We start from the raw sequence: 20,288 nt of genomic DNA, 5'->3' as shown, positions 1-20,288 counted from the left end.
TTGGGAGAAGTGGGGTTCGCTACCTGGGAGATGCAGAGACGCCAGGTTACATCCCTGGGGCTGCCCGGGGCTCTGTGTGACAGTCAAACACTCCCCAGAGCTGTCAGCACCCCGCTGGCCTCCTCTCCCGCCCCAGCCCCCACATTCAGGTGCTGCTAACCCGACTGTGGGGGAGGGAGGAGGAGAAAGGAAGCCCACCCCACCCCCCACGCACCTCACATGCCGTTCTTCCAGCCGGTGTTATCCCAGCCGCCTGGGCGCTAAGCTCACACCGGGGGGCTGGACAAACCCAAATCTTTATTGGTCGAACCCGTGGCTGGATACAACATAATAAATAGAAAATAACCCCGAGCGGCACCTGAACACTGCGGATCCCACAGGCTGGCTCTGTGCCGAATCCCCGCACCGCGTTACCACGGGGGGGGGGCAGATCTAATGCAGACCTTCCCAGCCTGCCCTGTCCGCGCTGGCGTGCCCCATGGCTGTGCCCCGGGGGGCGCTGCACTGGCGCTAGCGGAAGGGGGGAGGCGTTGACGTGGGCACCAGGAGCAGACCTGGAGCTCAGCCAGAGACTGGAGCTTCCAAGGCACCTGCAGCTGGTCTGGGGCATTAGCAGCAGGGTGGGGGGCAGGTGAGGGCGAGGGGCTTGCTCACGGGGGTCCCAGCCCAGCTCAGAGGAACAGACCTTCCACCCAAACATGCATTTAACATGAAATCAGAGAGTTGGAGGGAAAGAGAGTAGGGATGTATTTCAATCCGAGAGAGGGGGCTCCCCATTGGCACTCACAGCCCAGGGGTTCTGGGGCAGGGTACCAAAGGGGGCTCCCCCCCCAGAAACTCTCAGCCCATGGGGCTCTGGGGCCAGGCACTGAGGGGGGCTTCCCGCAGGCACTCACAGCCCAGGGGATTCTGGGGCAGGGCACCAAAGGGGGCTCCCCCCGGACACTCTCAGCCCATGGGGCTCTGGGGCCAGGCACTGAGGGGGGCTTCCCGCAGGCACTCTCAGCCCAGGGGGTTCTGGGGCAGGGAACTGAGGGAGGCTCCCCCCGGACACTCTCAGCCCATGGGGTTCTGGGGCAGGGCACCGAGGGGGGCTCCCCGCAGGCACTCACAGCCCAGGGGGTTCTGGGACTTCCCCCCCGCCCCAGCACTCAGCCATGCCCTGCGGGTAGCCATGGCTGCAGCGAACCCCAGGAGAAAGGTACAAGTGCTTCCAAGCAGAAGAGGAGGCATGTCACACACTGGGCCTGCCACTGCCAGTACGTACACGCAAACAGCGCGGGCGTCCCCCCACCCTGGACAGCCGGCCCCACTATCTCTGCCAAACGTCCATCACTTGCGGGCGCCGCATGGGGACACCCCCCTGCTGCTCCTCCGCCAGCGGCCGGGACAGGACCAGCGGGTAGTGATAGGCCTTGGCATACTCGTCTCGCTGGGGCGGGTCCCCGGGGCCTCTGGGGACGTCGCCGAGGGAGGACAGGCCGCTCAGGGAGTGCTGGGGGGTGGCCGAGCTGCAGCTGACCACCGGGGAGACCCGCTCAGATTTGATGCTGATGGCCTGGTGCTGGGGCGAGCTGCTGGGGGCCGGGGCTGCCTCTTCGGTGGGGAGCATTCTGCCGCCCGCCCTGGGGAAGGAAAGAAGAGGGCGTGAGCCAGGCTGGGAGCCAGAGGGAGACTTCGAAGGAGGAAGCCACCAGGGGATCTCTCGGCCCCAAGCAGCTGGCCTGTGGTTGCCTGCCTCCATCCCAAGGCAACCGGAACTGACCCTCGGCGAACTCCCTGATTGGCTGGGGTTGGGGAGCAGGGGAAATGTTTGCCGACCTTTAAAAAACTGGCCCCTTATTCCTGGCTGCATTTCCCACCCCCCCAGGCAGGAAATTGGACTGTAAATATCCAGCCCCCCAGCTCGTGGGGGCAGGGGGCATTTCCCCCCTTTAATCCCCTGGCTCAGGAATGAGGGCTGCTGACATGCTCCCACTTGGGCTTTGCACTGGGGAGCGGCTCCTCTTCTAACCAACTGTGTGTGTGTGAGGGGAGGGGTCCAGTTCCCTCTCTACAAGGGCCACCAGCAGGGTGACCCCCCAGGCCAGATTAGTGGGAGATCTGCTTTCGTCCCCACCCACTTTGAAACGTCTCACGTGCCCAGCGAGCTGGCAAGGCCCGCTATTCCCCCTGGGCCGAGGTTCCCACACACTGCCCCCTGCCAGTGTTCTCAGGCCTCTAGCAGGAAGTTGCTGCCCACGGCAGCCCTTGCCGATAGGGGTGGCCCGTTTGTGCCAGTTCTCTGGGCAGCGTTGGTGCCAGGGAGACGCTGAGCTCCACCAAACACGTCTCACCCAGCAGCCGCCAGACACCACCAACTGCCTTGTTCCTGGCCGGAGCTAGATTAGAACTGGCGGCCCACAAGGTGCAACCCACTGGGGCACCAGGTTCCCAAGCGCTTCCCCCACCCACGCGCCTGGGAGAGCAGCTGGGAGCCTGGCTCGGGGAGGGGTGGGGCACTGTCCCTTGGGCAGAGCCAGTTTTAAATAGGCTTTGCAAACATCCTGGACCTGCTGGGATAAGGCGGCGGGGGGGTTCCCAGGAGCAGGGCTCGCCCGGAAGCTGGGGGCTCTGGAAATAAACCCACCCCCGAACAGGGCCGTCCGTGCCCAGCTGCCATCACAGTTGTGTGTTGGGCCCTGCCACAGAGTCGCTGCTCTCGGGGCCTGGGGCAGACGTGGGTCCAATTTCCCCCTGGGGCCGTTCTAGCCGAGAAGCTGGGGGAGCTGCGCTGTCCTCTGCGTTCAGGGAGAGGGCGCCTGGATCTGCCAGGCCAAGCCCTTCACAGCACAGCAGCCAGACCCACTGGAAGCTGCAGCCGGCCACTGGTGGAGCTGCCCCCTGCCGTCTGCAGTGCTGCCAGGTCCCTCCGTTCGGCTGCCAGTGCCCGGAACGTGGGGAGTAACAAACTCCCGGTGGGGCCCCAGCAGGCAGAAGGCACCAATCTCTTCGCCAGCCTGTGCTGAGCTCCTGCCACCAGGTGGCACCAGAACCTATGAGGAGAAGGCCCTGCCCGGCCTGTCTGGGTTTTACCCTCAGAGCCAGCGGGGCTAGGGCTTCGCTGGCCATCCCTGTGGGGACCGGGGACCAGTGATGGGAGCAGGGGGAGGGAGAGCAATAGGGAAAGGGAGGGGGGGGGATGCAGACGTGACAATCTAACCCCTGCACCGAGCCCTGCTGGCCTGTGGGGAGAGAGGCTGGGGAAGGGATGGGCTCCTGCCCCCTGGAGAGAAGTCCCGCTCAGCCCCCTGGCCGAGGCTGGGAGCTGGGCGTGGTTCTTACCCCAGCGGCAGGTGCGCGGAGGCTGCCATGTCGCGGTGGTGCTGCCAGGAGGCGATGGCGTTGGGCTGGAGGTAGCCGGGGTGCGTGGAGGCCTCACCGGGCCCGTACTCTGCCAATGAGAAAGCAGACGGGACATCAGGAGGAGAAGGGCTAACGGGTGAAAGTGGAGGGAGCTCCTTGTCCACTGCCAGTTTACACCCGGGCTGAGCCCAAGGGAGGGATTCTAGGGGCATCTGGCTCCCTTCCCCATGGCCATGCAGTGAGTGAGGAGCACAGCCCAGCTCAGCTCTGGGACGGGGATTCGAAATGCAGCCCCTGGCCAGGTGTGGGGAGACATCTAGGCACTGGGTGAGGGGGATGTCGGGCTAGGAGCTATCCACCGGGGCTTACCTGCTTGGCTTGAGGAGAGGAAGGGGAAGCCCCCTAGCCCGGGGGCTGGCAAGCTGCCGTTGCCGGCGGGCAGCCCTGGGCTCACCGTCTGCAGGCCGGGGTAGAGCGATCGCTGCCGAGACAAACAAACAATAAACACCCCGCTCGGGTCCTTCCCCCGCTCCCCTACGCGCCGCTCTGACCCCTGGCCCGCAATCGCTCCCTGAGTGTTTCCCCCCGCCCCCTCCCATCTCACCCCCGGAAATGTGTGAGAGTGCATGCGCGACGGGGGTGTGTGTGACCATGTACGTGTGAGTTGGTGTGAGCATGACTGGGCACGTGTATCTGGCTGTGCATGTGGCTGGGTGAGTGTGCACCTGGCATGCGTGTGCCTGCACACTGTGTGTGCAAATGAGTGAGTGTGAACTACGTCCCCCAACTCTGGGCTCTTTCAAAGCCACGGTTTCATCCCTGACCCTCTTCACCCCGGAGCTCCAAGCTCCCCAGAGAAGGGGCTGCTGGGCAAAGATCTGTTTTCTTTCCCCAGGGAGCCTTGCTCCTTCCCCCTCCCATGTCCCACAGTACAAACCAAGAAACTGGGGATCCCTAAACTCCCTGCAAAGGGAGTGCTCAGCCCCCCTCCGCCCCATGGCTCTAACTCCTCTGCACGCAGTGGGGCAGGTTCTCCTCTCACTCGCCCGCCCAGTGCTGGTGCAATCCACCCACGCCCTTGGAGCGACTCCTGATCTGCCCCCTCACAGAGCCGTAGCCTGGCTGGAGCCTCCTGAGATCTCAGAACAGTGGCCTCCTTCCCCCTCCGCTACCCCCATGACAACCTTGTGCTGCTCCTCCCGGAGCCTCCTGCAGTGCCCGCCGGGGCCCTGCTGCATGGCTGGTGAGGGGAGCTGTAGCCCAGCGGGCAGTTCTCAAGGGCTTTCATTTATTAACTACAGGCTCTCACCGGCGGCTGTATTTCAGAGGGACCCTTCCTAGACCCTTGTCACCGGACGCACCGAGAGTGGCACTTACCGCTGATGTCAGATTGCTCCTGGCGCTGGACAAACTGCTGTGGACATCCACCCTGCGGCCGTCTGCCCCTAGGTAGAGCGGGGGAGGGGTCTTGGTAGCCAGGGCTCGGTTCAGGTTGCCATGGGCGAAGAGAGGGTAGCCAAGGCCTGGGCAGGGAGAAGCAGGCAAAGGTTACTGCATCTGGGAAGCACTGGGGTGAAAGCCCAGCTCAGGGAATGGCAAGTGATTGCACTGGAGTCTGAGATAAGGAACAGCATAAATTTAAATTAATTAACGGAAATATCCCATCTCCTAGAACTGGAAGGGACCTTGAAAGGTCATCGAGTCCAGCCCCCTGCCTTCACTAGCAGGATCAAGTACTGATTTTGCCCCAGATCCCTAAGTGGCCCCCTCAAGGACTGAGCTCACAATCCTGGGTTTAGCAGCCCAATGCTCAAACCACTGAGCTATCCCTCTGGGTATGTACAGCACCTGGCACAGCGCGCTTCCTATGCGCAATCATAACGATAACAAGTCTGGAGGTAAATTCACCCTGTCAGAGGTGAGCTCAAGTGCACTGGAGGCGACGACCTTGTATGTGGGGCGTGGCTGGAGAGATCGCCTTCGGAGCAGGGTCGTGTTTAATTCATAGCTACATTTCTATGTCCCCAGCTGTTGTCACATCCAGCCTCCATCAGAGAAGAGATGCCACTTGAGCAGAGGATTGGTTACAAAACAACCTAGGAAGGTGGCAGAGCTGCCAACTCTGGAGTCTCGCAAGACGTGGTCATTTTCTTAAAGCCCCAGCTCCCAGAGTCAGGGGATTAGGTGAGGCTCTCAGCTTTCCTTAAAAAAAATATAAAATGTCTTGCCCTGCTGCCTGTGGAGAGAAGCTGGGAATTGTGAGCCAAACGCAGCCCAAGGGTTCAGAGAGAGAACACCCCTTACCCCCATGAATCACCGGTTGAAAAGTCTCATGATTTTTAAGCCAATCTCATGATTCAACATTGTTGAATGCTTGGGGTTAGTGATACTGGGGCTGGCACAAGGAGCATAGGCAGGACTTCAATAGTGCCCAGGCCCTGTGCCAGGCCTCTGCACAGAGGTGAACGCCATCCTTGGGAAGCAAAGGATTCTGGGAGTCCCAGTCCAGATAGCAGAAGTGGCCCTTTGGGAGGAAGAGGACGCCGTCTCTTGGCCGAGCCAGGTCGGAAAGCCCTGGGTTCCCGGAGCGGCGCCTGAAAGCAGGGCCACTCATCTAAGAAGTGTGTGAGGGGAGGGAGCGGGGAGCTTGGCGGAAACCTCCTCTGCTTCTGTGACTGCAAACCCACTTCCTGCGAGAGGCCGGGCCCTGGGGCTCCTCCGAGCAGCACTGCACCTGGGCTGTGGCCGGGACGCCAGGGTCAGGTGTGGGGGACATGACGCCGCCAGCAAGGAACGGAAACGATTTGCTAATGTGGGCTCTGAGCCTGGGACTCGCAGCCCTGCTCAGCGGGCAGGACTAACAGCAGGCTGGCGCTACATCCCCATGGCAGCAATTCCCAGGATCTCTGGCTTCCCACGGGTGGCAACCCCCCCGCCCAACACGCACACACGTAGAATGGGCAACAGTGCCCGCTCTCTGTCGCCCGTTCCTCCTTATCCCCCCTGAGCCCTGCATGCAGGCTGCTTTGGGAGCTGCTACCCCCTCTTCACCTGCCCAGGGGCGATGGGGCCCTGCAGTGGCAGAGGGCGTCACTCCCCACACATCTCCCCAGGGCAAACAAACACACGGAAAGATAGAGAGAGCTGCTCTTGGGAACAGAGGGCAGCAGGAGCCGGGGTGAACCCCCCAGCAGCTGCCCCCATGACCCAGGCAGAGGAGAGGGTCTGGGGTGCAGCAGGGCCCCGCTGTCACGGCTGGTTGACAGGCTCTGGGGGTCTCAATCCAGCACCCAGAGACAAGAATCCACATCAGGACTGTCCTCTTGGCTGGCAGCCCCAGCGCAGAGGGGTGGCTGGCTGGACCCCTGCAGACCAGGGCCGAGGGCTGGCAGGGCGGCGTGGGGAAAGCGCAATGCGATGCGGCCCAGTCGGCGCCCCTGCCACAGGCTGGGTGGTTGGAAATCTCCTCGGCGCTCATTCCAGGCCTCCCCCCTGCGCAGCGAGGGCCCTGCACAGATCACACAAGCCCCGCCCACAGAGTTCCGGCTCCAGCCTTACGCGGCCGAAGCAAAGCCACATGTTACCCACCAACACCTTCGTCACCCACCCCCCCTTTCCCTCACCCCCACGCCTGGGGAGTTTCCACTGGTCATCCTCAGTCACTTTTTCCAGCTGACAGTCACTGCTGAGCCCGACTGCACTGAGCGACTGAGGTTTCCATCTGTCCCCCACCCGGCCCTGCTCACCCCTCTGAGCTGGAGAGATCCTGATCACAGGGCAGATTTCAAACCCCACCCAAAACGCAGGGAAGCTGGGAAATGCCCATCACTAGCAGAAATGCATCCGTGTGTGTGCACGCATGTGTGTGTGTGTCTGTTTGTGTGTGTGTGTGTGTGTGTGTGCAGGTGGGTGCTTGTGCTTGCCTGTGAGTGTGAGTGTGCAGGTGCATGCCTGTGAGTGTGCAGGTGCATGCCTGTGAGTGTGCATAAAATCAGCACTCATGACTCAGCAAAACACAGGAAGCAGCTGTGTGGAGTGCGATGGGGCCATTTTCACAGTCGCTTTGCAGACTGACTGCAGGTTAGCCCATCCCCGCTGTCCACATTTTGAGCTTGTTAATTACCCAGGAGAAGCTACAGTAATAAACTCTGTGCCCGTCCCTAGCGCCGGCCAGCTCAGGATCCCCCAGCGGGCTGCAAAGGTCGGGATTACAGCCGGTCGGAAAAGTTCCAACAAGACACTTTGTCCTCGGAACCTGCCAGTTTGTCAGAATCAAAGCGTTTAACGGAGCTGGTTCAATTTCAGCGAAGTTCTAATGGAAAGCGGCCGGGCTCCTCGGCAGCGCTCCTAGCAGGCTGACAGCGAGCGGACACGGGAGGGCCTGGAAGCCTGATTCTCAAGCCCACGGCTTCTCAGCAGACTGGGCTCCCAGGCCTCCCAGGGTCGGTGACTCCCGGGTAGCCAGCCAGGCAGACTGCCCCGCAGCCAGGGCTCCACTCCCTTTCACAGAGAATTCCAACATTTTTAGCTTTTGTTCCAAAATGGAATGAAACCAGACTCCAAGATGTTGAAATCCTCCACGCAGCGGAATGGCTGCTCTCCGCCCGAGGCAGGGTCGTGATCCGCCAAGGTACAGACGGGGAAACCGAGGTGCGGAGGGAGACGAGATTCGCCTACGATCGCATAGCGAGTCAGTGGCAGAACTGGGAATAGAACCCAAGAGTCCTGACTACAGGGCCCCAGCTCCTCTAGCCGCTAGACCAGGACACCTTTGGGTTTGACCAGCTTCTTTAACCAGGGGAGATCCAGGCCCTGGGCACTCGCCTGTTACCACAGGCCACTGCAGAAGGGCAAAGCTTGGGTAACACTCATTGGATGTTGGCTCCTGCGTCAACCTGAAGGGGGCGCTGCTGAGCACATGCTGCCTCTAGAAGCCAAACCACGCCCCCCCCCCCTCCGGGATTCCAGGGCCAAGCCCCCCCCCCCCCCCATACACCCTGGATTCTGTGGCCGAGCCCCCCCCACATACACACCCTGGATTCCGTGGCCGAGCCCCCCCCACATACACACCCTGGATTCCGTGGCCAAGCCCCCCCTTCCTCTGCCCATGCCTGGCCACCCGGGGAGAACTCACCTGGTGGCAGTGGCCCCGGGGAGCGCCCCGAAGGCTGGCCGTGCTTGGGGATTGGCGACTTGAACACAGGCAGGCGGCTCTGGTGCTGCGGGGACCCATTGGCACTGCTGAGCCCTCCGTCGCTCCCAGAGGGCGGTGTGCCCGCGTAGGCCGCTTCGTGGCTGGCCGGAGGGGCTGATGACTGCAAAGGGAGAGCAAGGATGTGGGGGTCACAGTGGGGCCCTGGGGGAGGGGATTGCCTTGCCAGGCAGCCCTGTGGGTGGGGGAAGGGCACTGGGTGGATCGTGGCCACGCCAAGGCATCGCCATGGTCTCAACCCCCTGTGTGGGGAAGGGGGATCCAGCCACTCACGTAGAGCCTGGGCCGCGCCACCGTCAGGTCCACCCCCTCGTTCAGCTTCCGGATCTTCTCCATGGGGTCCAGCCCTTCGTCCAGCTCCAGTTCCTGGCTCTCCAGCCCCAGGCCCTTCCGCTTCAGCGTCTGGCAGGGAGGGAGCCCGTGAGTGAGGAGGTCCAGCCGGGATTCCCTTGGCAGGCATTGCGGGGGGAAGGGCCCAGGGTCTCCTTGCCCTGCCCCGCCCCTCACACCCCACACCCCTCACAGCTTCCTTCCCCCCAGACCCTGGCACAGATACAGCAGCTGCTCCCACTCCCCCCCAGCCTCCCGCTCCCTGCCCGCTCAGGCTTTGCCTTGGGACAAGAGGGGCATGTGGGGTGCAACTGTGTCCTTCCCTGCCTGCCCCCTCGCAGTTCGGTCTCCAAGCCCTCTCCCCCCTCGGCCTCTCTGCCGGGGCTGTCAGCAAGGGGAGGGTCAGTTACTGCCAGTGGTCACCTGTCCGCTAGGATCTGGGCTGAGACGCTGCAAAACTCGTTTCCTGCAGAGGCTGGCCAGCAGCAGCTTTGCTGCTTTGCCTGTCTAATTGCCCTGGAAGCAGCGTCAGTTCTGCCCTGCAGGCCCCCCCCCGGGCGGCGTTACCTCCAGGATGTCGGAGTTGGTGCGGCTCTCGTGCGGCTCGCTGTACTCCGTGTACTTGAGCAGCACCTTGTCCATGTCGGTGCTGGCGTACTGGAAGAGGCGGTTCGTGCTGTTGAAGATGATGAGGGCGATCTCGCAGTCGCACAGCACGCTCAGTTCATAGGCCTTCTTCATCAGCCCGAACTTGCGCTTGGTGAAGGTCACCTGAGGGGAGGGCACAGGGCTCAGGGCCAGCGCAAGGTGCCGGAGCGCCGGCCCTGCAGATGGCTGGGCCAGACTCGCCTACAGATTGACACCCTGACTGGAGAGAGGTCACAGCAATGCTACCCTGCCGGGGCGCAGTGGCAGGACATATCCAGGCCAGATCCGCAGGTGCTGGGCACCCCCAGCCATGGCCACACCTTCCACAGACCTCAACCGCCAGTAGGCATCTCGGCCCCCGGCTGCTCCCATCGGGATGCAGGCGCTCAGCGGCCTGACGCCCAGCGTGGGAAGCGCGTCTGAAAATCTGGCCCTGTGCGTGTGTGGGCGACAACACAGGACCCGCCGTCAGGGGAGTATAATTAGCACCGACCTCAGAGCACTGAACTAAATTCAGCGCTCGGCGCTTAGCCTGAGCCTACCCTTGGTGAGTGCTTCACACACCCCCACGGCGTGTCCAGTTTGCACAACTGCTGTGACCACACGCACACGACACTGCCACACGAGGACTATTTTTACCATGTCAGCGAACCGATGGTAAGATCCTAGTGTAGACGAGGCAGTTTGCAGCGCTAGCAGGGTGAGGCAAGCCCTAGGGGGAAGGGCGGCTTTACCCCATGCAGCAATGGGTGTGGGACCTGCAGACTTCTCCACACTAGGGTCGTCCCGGGGGTTAGTGACCACGAGTCGCCTGTCACACGGCCAGAACACACCCTTTCTCCTAGTGCAGCCAAGGCCCCGCAGTCCCTGTATGATCCCGGCCTGGCTGCAACACGGCCCTTCACGGATGCACTGAAGGGGGCAGCTGTTCCGCAGCCCATTCTAAGAGCTGACATGCACTGCGTCCAGCAGAGCGATGCTCTCAGTGGATCAGAGCTCTAGGGCACATGGGCGTTTGGTGCCCGTGCCAGTGGGCACAGCTTGCACCAGCTGTGAGCCTGGACCTATCAGATCTGAACCTCGGCTGCTTAGTGCCCTCCCCCAGCAGCCCACCAGGATCCTGCAACCCGCCTCCTCCTGACTCCTCTTCTCTCCTTCTAACATCCCCTTCCCCGATCCTTGGCCAATGCCAGCCCGGGCAGCAGCTCAGAGGCCTTCCTGTGCCTGGAATTCCACCACCCAACTCCGCCAGCAGGGTCGCGGTTTCTGTCACTGTGCAGACTCCATGCCGGGCATGGGCAGAGGGGCGGGTTACAGGAGGGTGTTGTGACTGTTCCCCGAGCTCGCGAAGCATCTCCCGAATGGAGACCCTGGGCAGGGCGGGGGGGGAACGCTAGCCACTCGGCACAAACGGCATTTTCCATCAAAAACTCGTTTCACTGAAAAATTCCCAACCAGCTCGAACCTTGGGTGCGGTTCTCCACCGCCCTGCTCCTCGCGAAGCCATTTATACCCGCGACAGGGGGAGCCTTTCACACCCACCTGGCGCTGGGGCCGCTGAGGCAGGCGGACCCGGAGGTGCAGCTATTTCAGTTAAGCAGATGAACTTCTGGGTGCCTATCTGCCCCAGCCCTTGCCCAGAACGGACACTGTCCTTGGGAGAATGCAGCCTGGCAGAACCTGGAGCAGCCATGCTCAACGAAAGGGCTAAATTCTTGCCTCTCCTGCTAGCCGGCTGCTGCTGGTGGCTTCTCAGCTCCATTATAAATATCATCTCTCATTAGGCACATAACTGAGCTCTCTGGGAGGCATTCTCCAGACGCCGCTCTGGAATAGCATTGGTGGCACGGTGCCCACTGCCTTTGAACTGCCAGGCAAACCTCTGCCCCGCTGCGTCACTGGCTGTCGTGCTGCCTGCAGCCTTTATGGCCCTCAGGTCACGCGAGCAGGGCTGACGCACCGTGCACGCTGCATGCTCCTCACAGCGCTCGAGGAGATGCACCGCCACACTGGCTGGTATAACAACCCGGGTCACATCCTGGGCCAACCCTGCGTAACACGCGCCGGGCAAGAGGCTGCAGTGCATTGGGAACAGCCTATGGGGGCTGCTACCGCTAGGTAGCTGGGTCAAGCGCAGCCCCAGGTTGAGGAACGGGCTGGCTCAGGGCACTGTGGTGCATCTCCCCTCGTTCCCTGCCTCCAATCCTGCTCTCGGCTGGTAGGGTTGGACATTGCCCCGTCTGATGGTTGTGGGGCTAGTTGCCAAATGAGCGTGCAGAGTCCATGCTAGTGTCCAGGCCTTGGAGTGACAGAGCCTGAGCATCTCACTGGGGGTTCCTGCCGGGCAGGGCCAGAGGCCCGGTGCCTAAGGGACGGGGTGCAGGAGCAGTTTGCTCTGCCTCTGTGCGCGCGACAACAAGCCTGCACCTTTCCCCACAGTTGAATCCAAACCCCTTTGCCCAGCCTCGATATTGACTCTCCGGTGTTTCCCCAGACCAGTTTCTGGATGGGCCTGGGGCTGGGGCTTACCTGACGGTTGCGCTGGTCCAAAATTCGACTGATCTGTATTTTTTTCCGGCCCATTTTTTACTGCTTGTTTTGAGGGGATGCTGGAAGAGAGAAAGAAATGGTTCCTGAAGCGTCTGCATTGATTGCAGCCCACTGAGCATTAGACAGGCTTCGCAAATAGGGCTAAGAACCCAGGATCCAGGTATCATTGGGCCACAAGGTGGGGGCTCAGATCTGAATCCAAACCTGACCTGGGTGGAGAAGGTGATTCTGGGGTTAACACAGCTCCCCAAGAGAACCAGCTCCTAGGCCAAGACACCTTGGATCCATCCACCTCTGGGCTGGAGGCCCAGAACGCTCTGCCCCGCGCCAGAGCGAGCCGGCAATGGAGTTCACGAAAGAGGACATTTTTTTGGGGGGGGGAATTCACTTTTGATGAATTTTTTCAATGAAAAAATAGAAACCAAAAATTTTATCCAAAAACGATTTTCAGTTCATCAAAAAATGGAAAATGTTTCTTGGGGAATTTTGACAAAAAACTATTTCGTTTTTCAAAATTCTCATAAAATAATTGGCAATGTACAACCAGCTGTGTCGATCCCGCAACCCCACAAGGCGAGGGTCTCCAAGGGCATCTCGCGCAACTCCACCCAATGCCTGTTACAGTCAGTGGGACTTGGGCACCTAAATCCCCTAGGCAGTTGAAAATGCCTCTGCCCTATTAACCCAGAGTCCCCCATTCAGACAGAAGGGGGAATCTTTGCATTTCAAAATTCCAGCCCCGGTATAAAATAGCCGTGTGCTCCTTCAAGAGCCGCACTAAATGATCTGCAGATTTGCTTTCCTGACTCCTGGGTCTGGGTTATTTGGCGAGCAGTTACACAGGAACGCTGACCTGGCTGGGGGGTTTCTCCATAGGACAAAGGGGATGTTTTTAGGTTGTGGGAGTGGGGGGGTGTTATAATTTTTTAAGCAACTTTTTTTTTTTTTTTTTCACATACAGACTAAATTTGACCTCAGACATGTTCGGGTCAGGAAGTGGTTGCATGAGAAGTTGTAAAATGCAAACCACCCACTTCTTTCATAGTGTGTGTTTGCGAGAGATGGGTGGGGGGGCAGGAAGGGCAGAATAGAGAGAGAGACCCCAAATCTCCTTGCTGCCCCGAAGAACAGGGAGCCTTTTCTTCTTTCATATCCCCCCTAGGATATGACTAACTCCGACAGGACTCCTGGGTCCTGAAATCTTGTCAACTCCATTAAGTAGGTCCCTGGTAGTGAGCCTGGTGTGAGTTGATTGCAGTGAAGGTCCTGGCCCACACTAAGAAATCGATGTGTTACAGTGATGAATCCCAGGAAGTGGTGCTGAAAGTGGCCAAAGCGCTAGTGTACACAGGACCAAACCGGTTTCAGCTCTGGCTCCATGGGTCCAGTTGGCTAGCGCTGAAGCAGAAGAGGGATTGCAAGTACCCCTAACAAGCCCCTGGCGTCCAGATGCAGCCGCTGCCAGGGAGCGTTGGCTGTAGCAGCTGGTTATGACGCTGGGGGGAAGGGCGAGAGCGCAGGTCATGACAGTCTCATTGCAAACTAGGGAAATGAGGTGTAGATCAGCGGCTCTCAACCTTTCCAGACGACTGTCCCCCGTGCAGGAGTCTGATTTGTCTCACGTACCCCCAAGTTTCACCTCACTTAAAAACAACTTGCTTATAAAATCGGACATAAAAATACAAAAGTGTCACAGCCACACTAGTACTGACAAATTGCTTCATTATAAAATAAATCAATTGGAATATAAATACTGTCCTTACATTTCAGTGGATAGTATACAGAACAGTATAAACAAGTCAACGTCTGTCTGAAATTGTAGTTTGTACTGACTTCTCTAGTGCTTTTTTATAGCCTGTTGTAAAACTAGGCAAGTATCTAGATGCATTGATGTACCCTGTGGAAGTCCTCTGTGTACCCCCGGGGTACATGTACCCCTGGTTGAGAACCACTGGTCTAGATGAAATGACTATAAAGGTGCGAGCAGAAGTGGTTGAAAGACACTCAAAGAGTAGTTATCCATGGCTCACTGTCAAATGGGGAGGTGTATCTAGTGGGGTGCTGCAGGGGTCGGGCCTGGCTCTGCTACTACTCAATACTTTCATTAATGACTTGCATAATGAAGTGGAGATTATACTTGTAAAATCTGCAACTGACACCAAAGTGGGAAGGGTGCAAGTATTCAGAGAACAGGATTAGAATTCAAAATGATCTTGACAAATTCGAGAAATGTCTGAAATCAACAAGATGAAATTCACTTCACTTAGGAAGGAAAAATCAAACGCACAACTCCAGAATGGCTGGGTTGTCACACTGCTGACAGGGAGCTGGGGGTTCCAGTGGATCACAGATTGAATATGAGTCAGCAATGCGATGCAGCTAGGAGAACGGCTGATATTCTGGGGTGTAGTCACAGAAGTGTCAGCTGTAAGACACGGGAGGTCATTGTCGGCACTGCTGGAGTCCTGTGTCCAGCTCTGGGCACTGCGCGTTAGGAAAGATGGGGATAAACTGGAGAGAGTCCAGAGGAAAGCAACAAAACTGGTAACAGGGTTAGAAACCTGCCCTCTGAGGAAAGGCTAAAAACCCTTGGCATGTTTAGTCTGGAGAAAAGAAACCTGATAGGGGGACCAGAGAACAGTCGTCAAATCTGTTAAGGGCTGCTCTACGGAGGACAGCGATGGATTGTTCACCACGTCCACTGAAGGAAGGACAAGAAGCAATGGGCTATCTGCAGCAGGGGAGACTGAGGTTCGATATTAGGAAAATGTTCTAACTCCATGGGTCATTAAACTCTGGAGCAGGCTCTCCAGGAGGTGGTGGAATCCCGTCACTGGAGGGTTTTTAGAATAGCTGGACAAACACCTATCAGGGCTGGTCTAGGGTTACTTGGTCCTACCTCAGCGCAGGGGGCTGGGCTCGGTGACTTCTCGAGGTCCCCTCCAGCCCGGCATTTCTATGATTCTAGGTCCAGCTGAATCGGTGCCACTTGTGGGGGTTTTCAGCATGGCCAGGAAGCCACGAGCTTTCCAACTGCCCTCGTTCAGCTGTTTCTTACATCCCACGAGGCAATTACCCCAGACCCCCTGGGCACTCCGGGAGAGGAGCTGCAGGAGTCCCAGAATACTATCCAGCTATACAACAGTCCGGGGACAGACCCAGCAAATCCCCCAGCGTTGGGACCCGATATACCACCACGGGGCAAGTAAAGCAGCCAGAGTGGACCGGCTGTCCCCAAGTGGGGGAAGGAGTCTGTGCATGCTGACCTGCTGCTAACCCCAGGGGACAGGGTGGAGGGATGCAAGGAAGAAACCAGCAGAGAAAGGACCAGGGTGCAGCTGGCAGGAAGATACTTGGAGGCAGGGATTCTTGTATCCAGTTTTTCCAGGCATCTCCAAACCTTCCTTCCTATTTTGGATTTAGACCTGGGTCAATTTGGGCTTAAGAGCCATGTACAAAAGCTCCCCAAACCTTCTCAGTCTGACCCTCAATCTGGGGACGTCTGCAGATTGGGATCTCTCCTGATCCTCCAGGGCCAGAACTCCCAGGGGAATGGTCCTTTGTTGAAACCCCCCCAGCTCTGCTCCCAGCCCCCAGAGGCACTGTGCAGAAAATTCACTCATGCCCCCTTCCCCTGAATGCACAGCGACTGGGACTTTTCCCAAAGCTCTGGGTGGGGCTGGCTCATCCCACACCGCCCCTTCATTCACTCAAATGCCATTTCTCATCTCGCTTCCTTCTCACAAGCCCTGGCCATTTACCCTCTTCCTCGGCTGCTATATTTAGCTCATCAAAACTAATTTTAATTTATGGAAGGAAATTATGCTGGAGTTCCCACGACCTGACTGCCACTCTATGTCCTCAGCCCACGCATGACACGAAGGTATGCCCAGCGTGACGAGAATACCCCAGCGCTCGGGACCTCCGGCTCCGGTGGGAAGGGACTTACCGGAAAGAGTCAGATATTCCCTGGTGAAAACTTCAGGAGGGTTCCCAACTTACTTCTCCTGCTTGCGAAGGGCGAAGGGGCCTGGCTCTCAGTCGCCCTGCCTGGGTGCAATGGCTTGCACTGGTGCAAAGGGTGCCGGGCCAGGAATGGTGGCGTGTTACACCCAGGCTGCACAGGGTGCAAGGCCGTGGGGAGTCCGGCCCTCAGAGCGGGTCTAGGCGAGTGACATTTGCAGCTCACTCCAATGCTACGTGTCCCCTTCTGAGCCAAGTCAGAGAGGTGGAGGTCTGTTGCAGTCTCCCGTGGCTAAGCTTAAGGCTGATTGGCCAAACTGGTGGCCATTACATAAACCCGTTATCTTTGTTCCCAGTGGGGCTTGCACCAGCATGACTCACGGTGTCCACACTTACACTACTGCAGTGCGTTTGCACCAGGATAATGGCGTTGGCATAGCCACACCAAGACAATCAATCCCACCATAAACGAGGGACTCGGGTCCTGCCAGCCTCAGTAGCTTTGGGCATGTTTCTTCTCGGGCCATTGCTGGGGGTCACCTCATCACATCCATTTTCAAAGGGAACCTGCAGAGTTAAAACGTCACAGGAGAGCCCACCCCTCGGCGGAGAACCAGCAGGGGGAGGACACAAGAGGAGGCAAAGCCACCAGGTTCTAAGCTCCACAAGCCGGGTGCTTGTAAATGCCGTAAGCCCCATCCCCAGCCAAACAACCCTCGTCTCCTGCAGAGCTGGTCAGCTCCGGATGCCGGGCCGAGTTTATACGCTCGGCGTGCTCCTGGCTCTCCATTCCTATCACCGTCAGGGTCTAAATACGCTTGTGGGCCAAAGGCACAGGGTAAAAAACCCTCCACGGTGAGTGGGTCCAGTTCCAAGCCCCGTTCCTGCCAGCACCTACACACACTCAGGAGGGCTCACTCTGGTGGCATCTGCGGAGAGATGGCAAAGGGCCCCTCTGGCCTCAGAGAGCATCTGGCCTGGAGATCTAAAGTAACAGCAGCTAATTAATTCTCCCCCCTGCTCCCCACCCCGGGCTTCCTCTCTCCCCTCACTTAACCCTGCGCATGCTGGTCCCTCCTTCCTCCCCTATCAAACTGCATCTCCCCCTCCGCCCTTAGCGCCAGTGGGTCACTTTAACACAGGCTCAGGCAGGCCATAAGCTATGGGGACAGGTTGGGAGGAGTGGGATATCTAAGCATCAAGGGGCAGAGCGATTGCTGAGAAAGTACAGGGTAGAGGGGATGCAGTTTGTGACACCAGAGTAGAAAGGGACAAGAAGGCAACCAGAAATCAGGCCCCAGGCTTGAGCCACCCAGGCTCCCTGGACCCAGTGTTCTAGTCCGAGTAGGGCAAGTAACTGACCCCCCGGCACAGCGCTGCCCTGCACAGACATCCCAACCCCCCGGGCGCTGGGCCTTTGCCTCTCTGTCCTTGGCCAAACCTTTCCCTTCGCCTCTCTGCTGTTCCCCAGAGGGGGTTGCATCTCCCTGCTACTCTTGCAAAGCACCTTGGCATCCTTTGAGATAAAGGCCCTGGATAAATGTTTCTATTCAATCACACAAATAGTGCCTGGTTTTCAGTGGGTTCAGGAAGGACCAATCCCTCCATCTCAAGGGCCAGCACAGCGAGTTAAAGGTCACCAAGGCATGGAAATCCCAGAGGTTTTCCTGCACCCACCCTGTTGTGGGGCAGGGCAGGGCAGGGCAGGGCTTTCCTCCCCCCAGTGAAGGAAGGGATTCGAATAACCCCATGCCCTGTGAGCGACAGGTCACATCCCCTGGCCCCCCACCCACCAGCAACTGCAGAGCCTGCTGGCGTCACAACAAGAGCGCTGCGGTCACTAGCACGAGGCTGAGAATAGAAGGGGGGGAGGAGACGTGGAGTCTAAAGTGAGAAAAGGGGAAGTTACAGCAGCCGCCACGCAGGGATGGGATGTTGCTGGAGAGCAGGAGCGCTGCAGGCCTGGGGCCACGCCGGGATCTCCAGTGCAGCGTGCCCTGGACTTCAGCAGAGCCATACGGGGCCTGGCCTAGGGTATTTAGCGACGAGGCAAATTAAAGCCAAGAGCAGCTGAGCTCCAACCCGGGGCAGCTAAAGGGGCACAAGGAAGAAGAGCGGAGAGGGTGGATCTTAATCCCAGTCCTGCCCCCGATCCCTGGGCGCTGCATCTCTCTCCCCACCCCCCCCTCCAGCTCCCATCACCTACAGGGTATTCACTGAATAACACAGGTGGGGAGGGCTCATGCAACAAGCAGGCTGGTTTCATCAGCTGCCTCCCCGAGCAGCTCATTACAGGGCAGAGGGAGCCGCTTTGCTGCAGCTTCGCGGATGCTCGGGCAGCAACGGGCAGTGGGGGTGGGGCCTGGCCGCCTGGGGGGTGTCACTGATCTAGCCCAACAGGCCAGATGGGGCCGAGGTTTGTGAAATCAGTTGGGTCCTGCCTGTGCACCAGGAAAACACACGGCAACCTGTGAAAAGGGCGATTTCCCACCAGAAGCAAAGTCACCACTTGGCTCCTGGAGGGAGGGTGAAGTGGGGGGGTGGGCGCTAGTCGGTCCGGAGGCAGGGGAGTGGGGCAGGGAAGGGTGGCCTGACGGAGAGGGCACTGGACTGGGGGTCAGGAGAGCCGGTTTCAATGCCTGCCTCTCACAGAGATGTTCTGTGTCACCATGCGCACCCTGGGTCTCAAACAAACAAGGTGTTTGCGCTCCAGGGTTGTCCACATGGCATTCAGGAGCAAGCCGCCGGGCCGACAGACTCGGGCTAGCAGGGCTCGCGCTAGTGCTCTGAACATAGCTGTGGAGACAGCGCTTGGAACGGGGTGGGTCCCAGAGCCACAACATCCCTCGGCTTCAGAGCCCACAGTCCAGCACCAGCCGCAGCTTCCAGGCGCTGGCGGGTCCCCGCGCCAGTCAGCCCAGGCTGGGCGGCTCGCTCCAAAATGCTGTGCAGACCTGGCTCCTCCTGTCAGAGGATCTGAGCACCTCCCAGTGCCCCCGCCAGGCCCGCAGCCTGCTCTCACCCCCACCACCCAGGCGGGACCCAGGGACTCGTCCCACAAGGAGCCTGGGGCAGAGCTGGGGACTGAATGTGGCTCTCAGCTCCCAAGCCAGTGGCCTGGTCGCCCTTCCCTGGGGAAGAGAAAAATCCATTCATGAGCATGAGCGGTCCCAGCACCATGGCGCCAAGGACCAGCTGCAAAGTGCCGGGCATTGGCTGCAAACCCCTGTGTGAGCTGATGGGAGAGGCAGGGGGTCGCGCTGGACGCTCGGGAAGCCCCAGTCGGCAGAGCTCTCGTCCTCTCCTGGGGAGCAGCGTCCCCCTCTGCTCTCCCTTCCTTCTTCAGTCTGCCTGGTGTAGTGAGTGCACCCCCCCCCCGTTTCCATGCACCGTAGCCCCCGTGCAGCAGCCTTGTAACTACACTGGGACCTGCGTTCACTGGCGCAGCTGGGCCAATCAGTGACACGAGAGCCAGGACTCTGCACACAATCTGCGGCTCATCCCTCAGGTCCCACCGCCCTGGGATCAAACCTCTGCCCTTTCCACCCATCCTGCCATACCAGGCGGCTGGTGGGTCTGGGCTGGTACCCTGGCACTGGGCAGAAGGGTACCAGACCAGAGTGGCCATTCATGAGTGTGGGAGGTAGTGGGTATCCCCTGAAGATCATTCCTCGTTCCATTGTCCTCTTCCTCTTGTCTGGAGCAGGCCCAAGGTTTCGCTATGGTTTTAATATTGCGGTGAGCTCCGGTCACTGCGGTGATGTTTCTGGTTCACTTTCCCAGTGGGCCCCGGGGAGGAGGCTGGATTCCTGCTGGCTTCGCTCCATCAGGTATTAAGGAGGGAGATGTTTTCACTCCAGATTTGAATTGCTTCACCCGCCTGCCTGGCTGATAAGCAGATAAGCAGCATTAGTGCTGCAGGCAATTATCCCATCCTGCGCATGAAGGGCCGAGGCCCGGGCTGCCTTTCCCCTCCCCAGGCAGCGGGCTGCGGCGGATTATTGGGAGTAGCTGCCCTCTGAGCTCAATCAGCTCCGTGGCTTTCAGGCTGCAGGGTCCGCTGAGCGTCAACCGATGTGGAGATGTGCCAGGGACTCCAGACGTGCTCCTGCTGGGCAGCCCGTAGCTCTGAGGGCTGGCAGATACCTGCACCAGGCGTTCAATGCGTGGCTGGGCTTAGAGCATTTCACCTCCAGTCCTGCCCAGCTCAGGGATAACTCGCGCCATTCAGATGCTGTTC

General features: G+C 59.2%; 1 protein-coding gene across 1 annotated transcript in view; it reads right to left on the bottom strand.

Moving 5' to 3' along the window:
* Positions 1-277: 277 nt before the first annotated feature.
* MEF2B (myocyte enhancer factor 2B) overlaps positions 278-20,288 on the bottom strand; it is a 33,881-nt gene continuing 13,870 nt past the window's right edge. Inside the window, exons 2-9 of the mRNA XM_024108162.3 lie at positions 12,065-12,144; positions 9,455-9,658; positions 8,831-8,959; positions 8,480-8,660; positions 4,723-4,868; positions 3,715-3,826; positions 3,325-3,433; positions 278-1,625 (exon numbers count right to left, since the gene is read on the bottom strand). Of these exons, the coding sequence (XP_023963930.2) occupies positions 1,313-1,625; positions 3,325-3,433; positions 3,715-3,826; positions 4,723-4,868; positions 8,480-8,660; positions 8,831-8,959; positions 9,455-9,658; positions 12,065-12,118 (1,248 nt within the window). The 5' untranslated portion in view covers positions 12,119-12,144 and the 3' untranslated portion in view covers positions 278-1,312. The remainder of the gene's footprint in view (positions 1,626-3,324; positions 3,434-3,714; positions 3,827-4,722; positions 4,869-8,479; positions 8,661-8,830; positions 8,960-9,454; positions 9,659-12,064; positions 12,145-20,288) is intronic.

This window comes from Chrysemys picta, chromosome 25 (assembly GCF_011386835.1).
Source record: "Chrysemys picta bellii isolate R12L10 chromosome 25, ASM1138683v2, whole genome shotgun sequence".
NCBI lineage: Eukaryota > Metazoa > Chordata > Testudines > Emydidae > Chrysemys > Chrysemys picta.
Note: the sequence above shows the minus strand (reverse complement) of the source record. Positions and strands in the feature narration are given on the sequence as shown.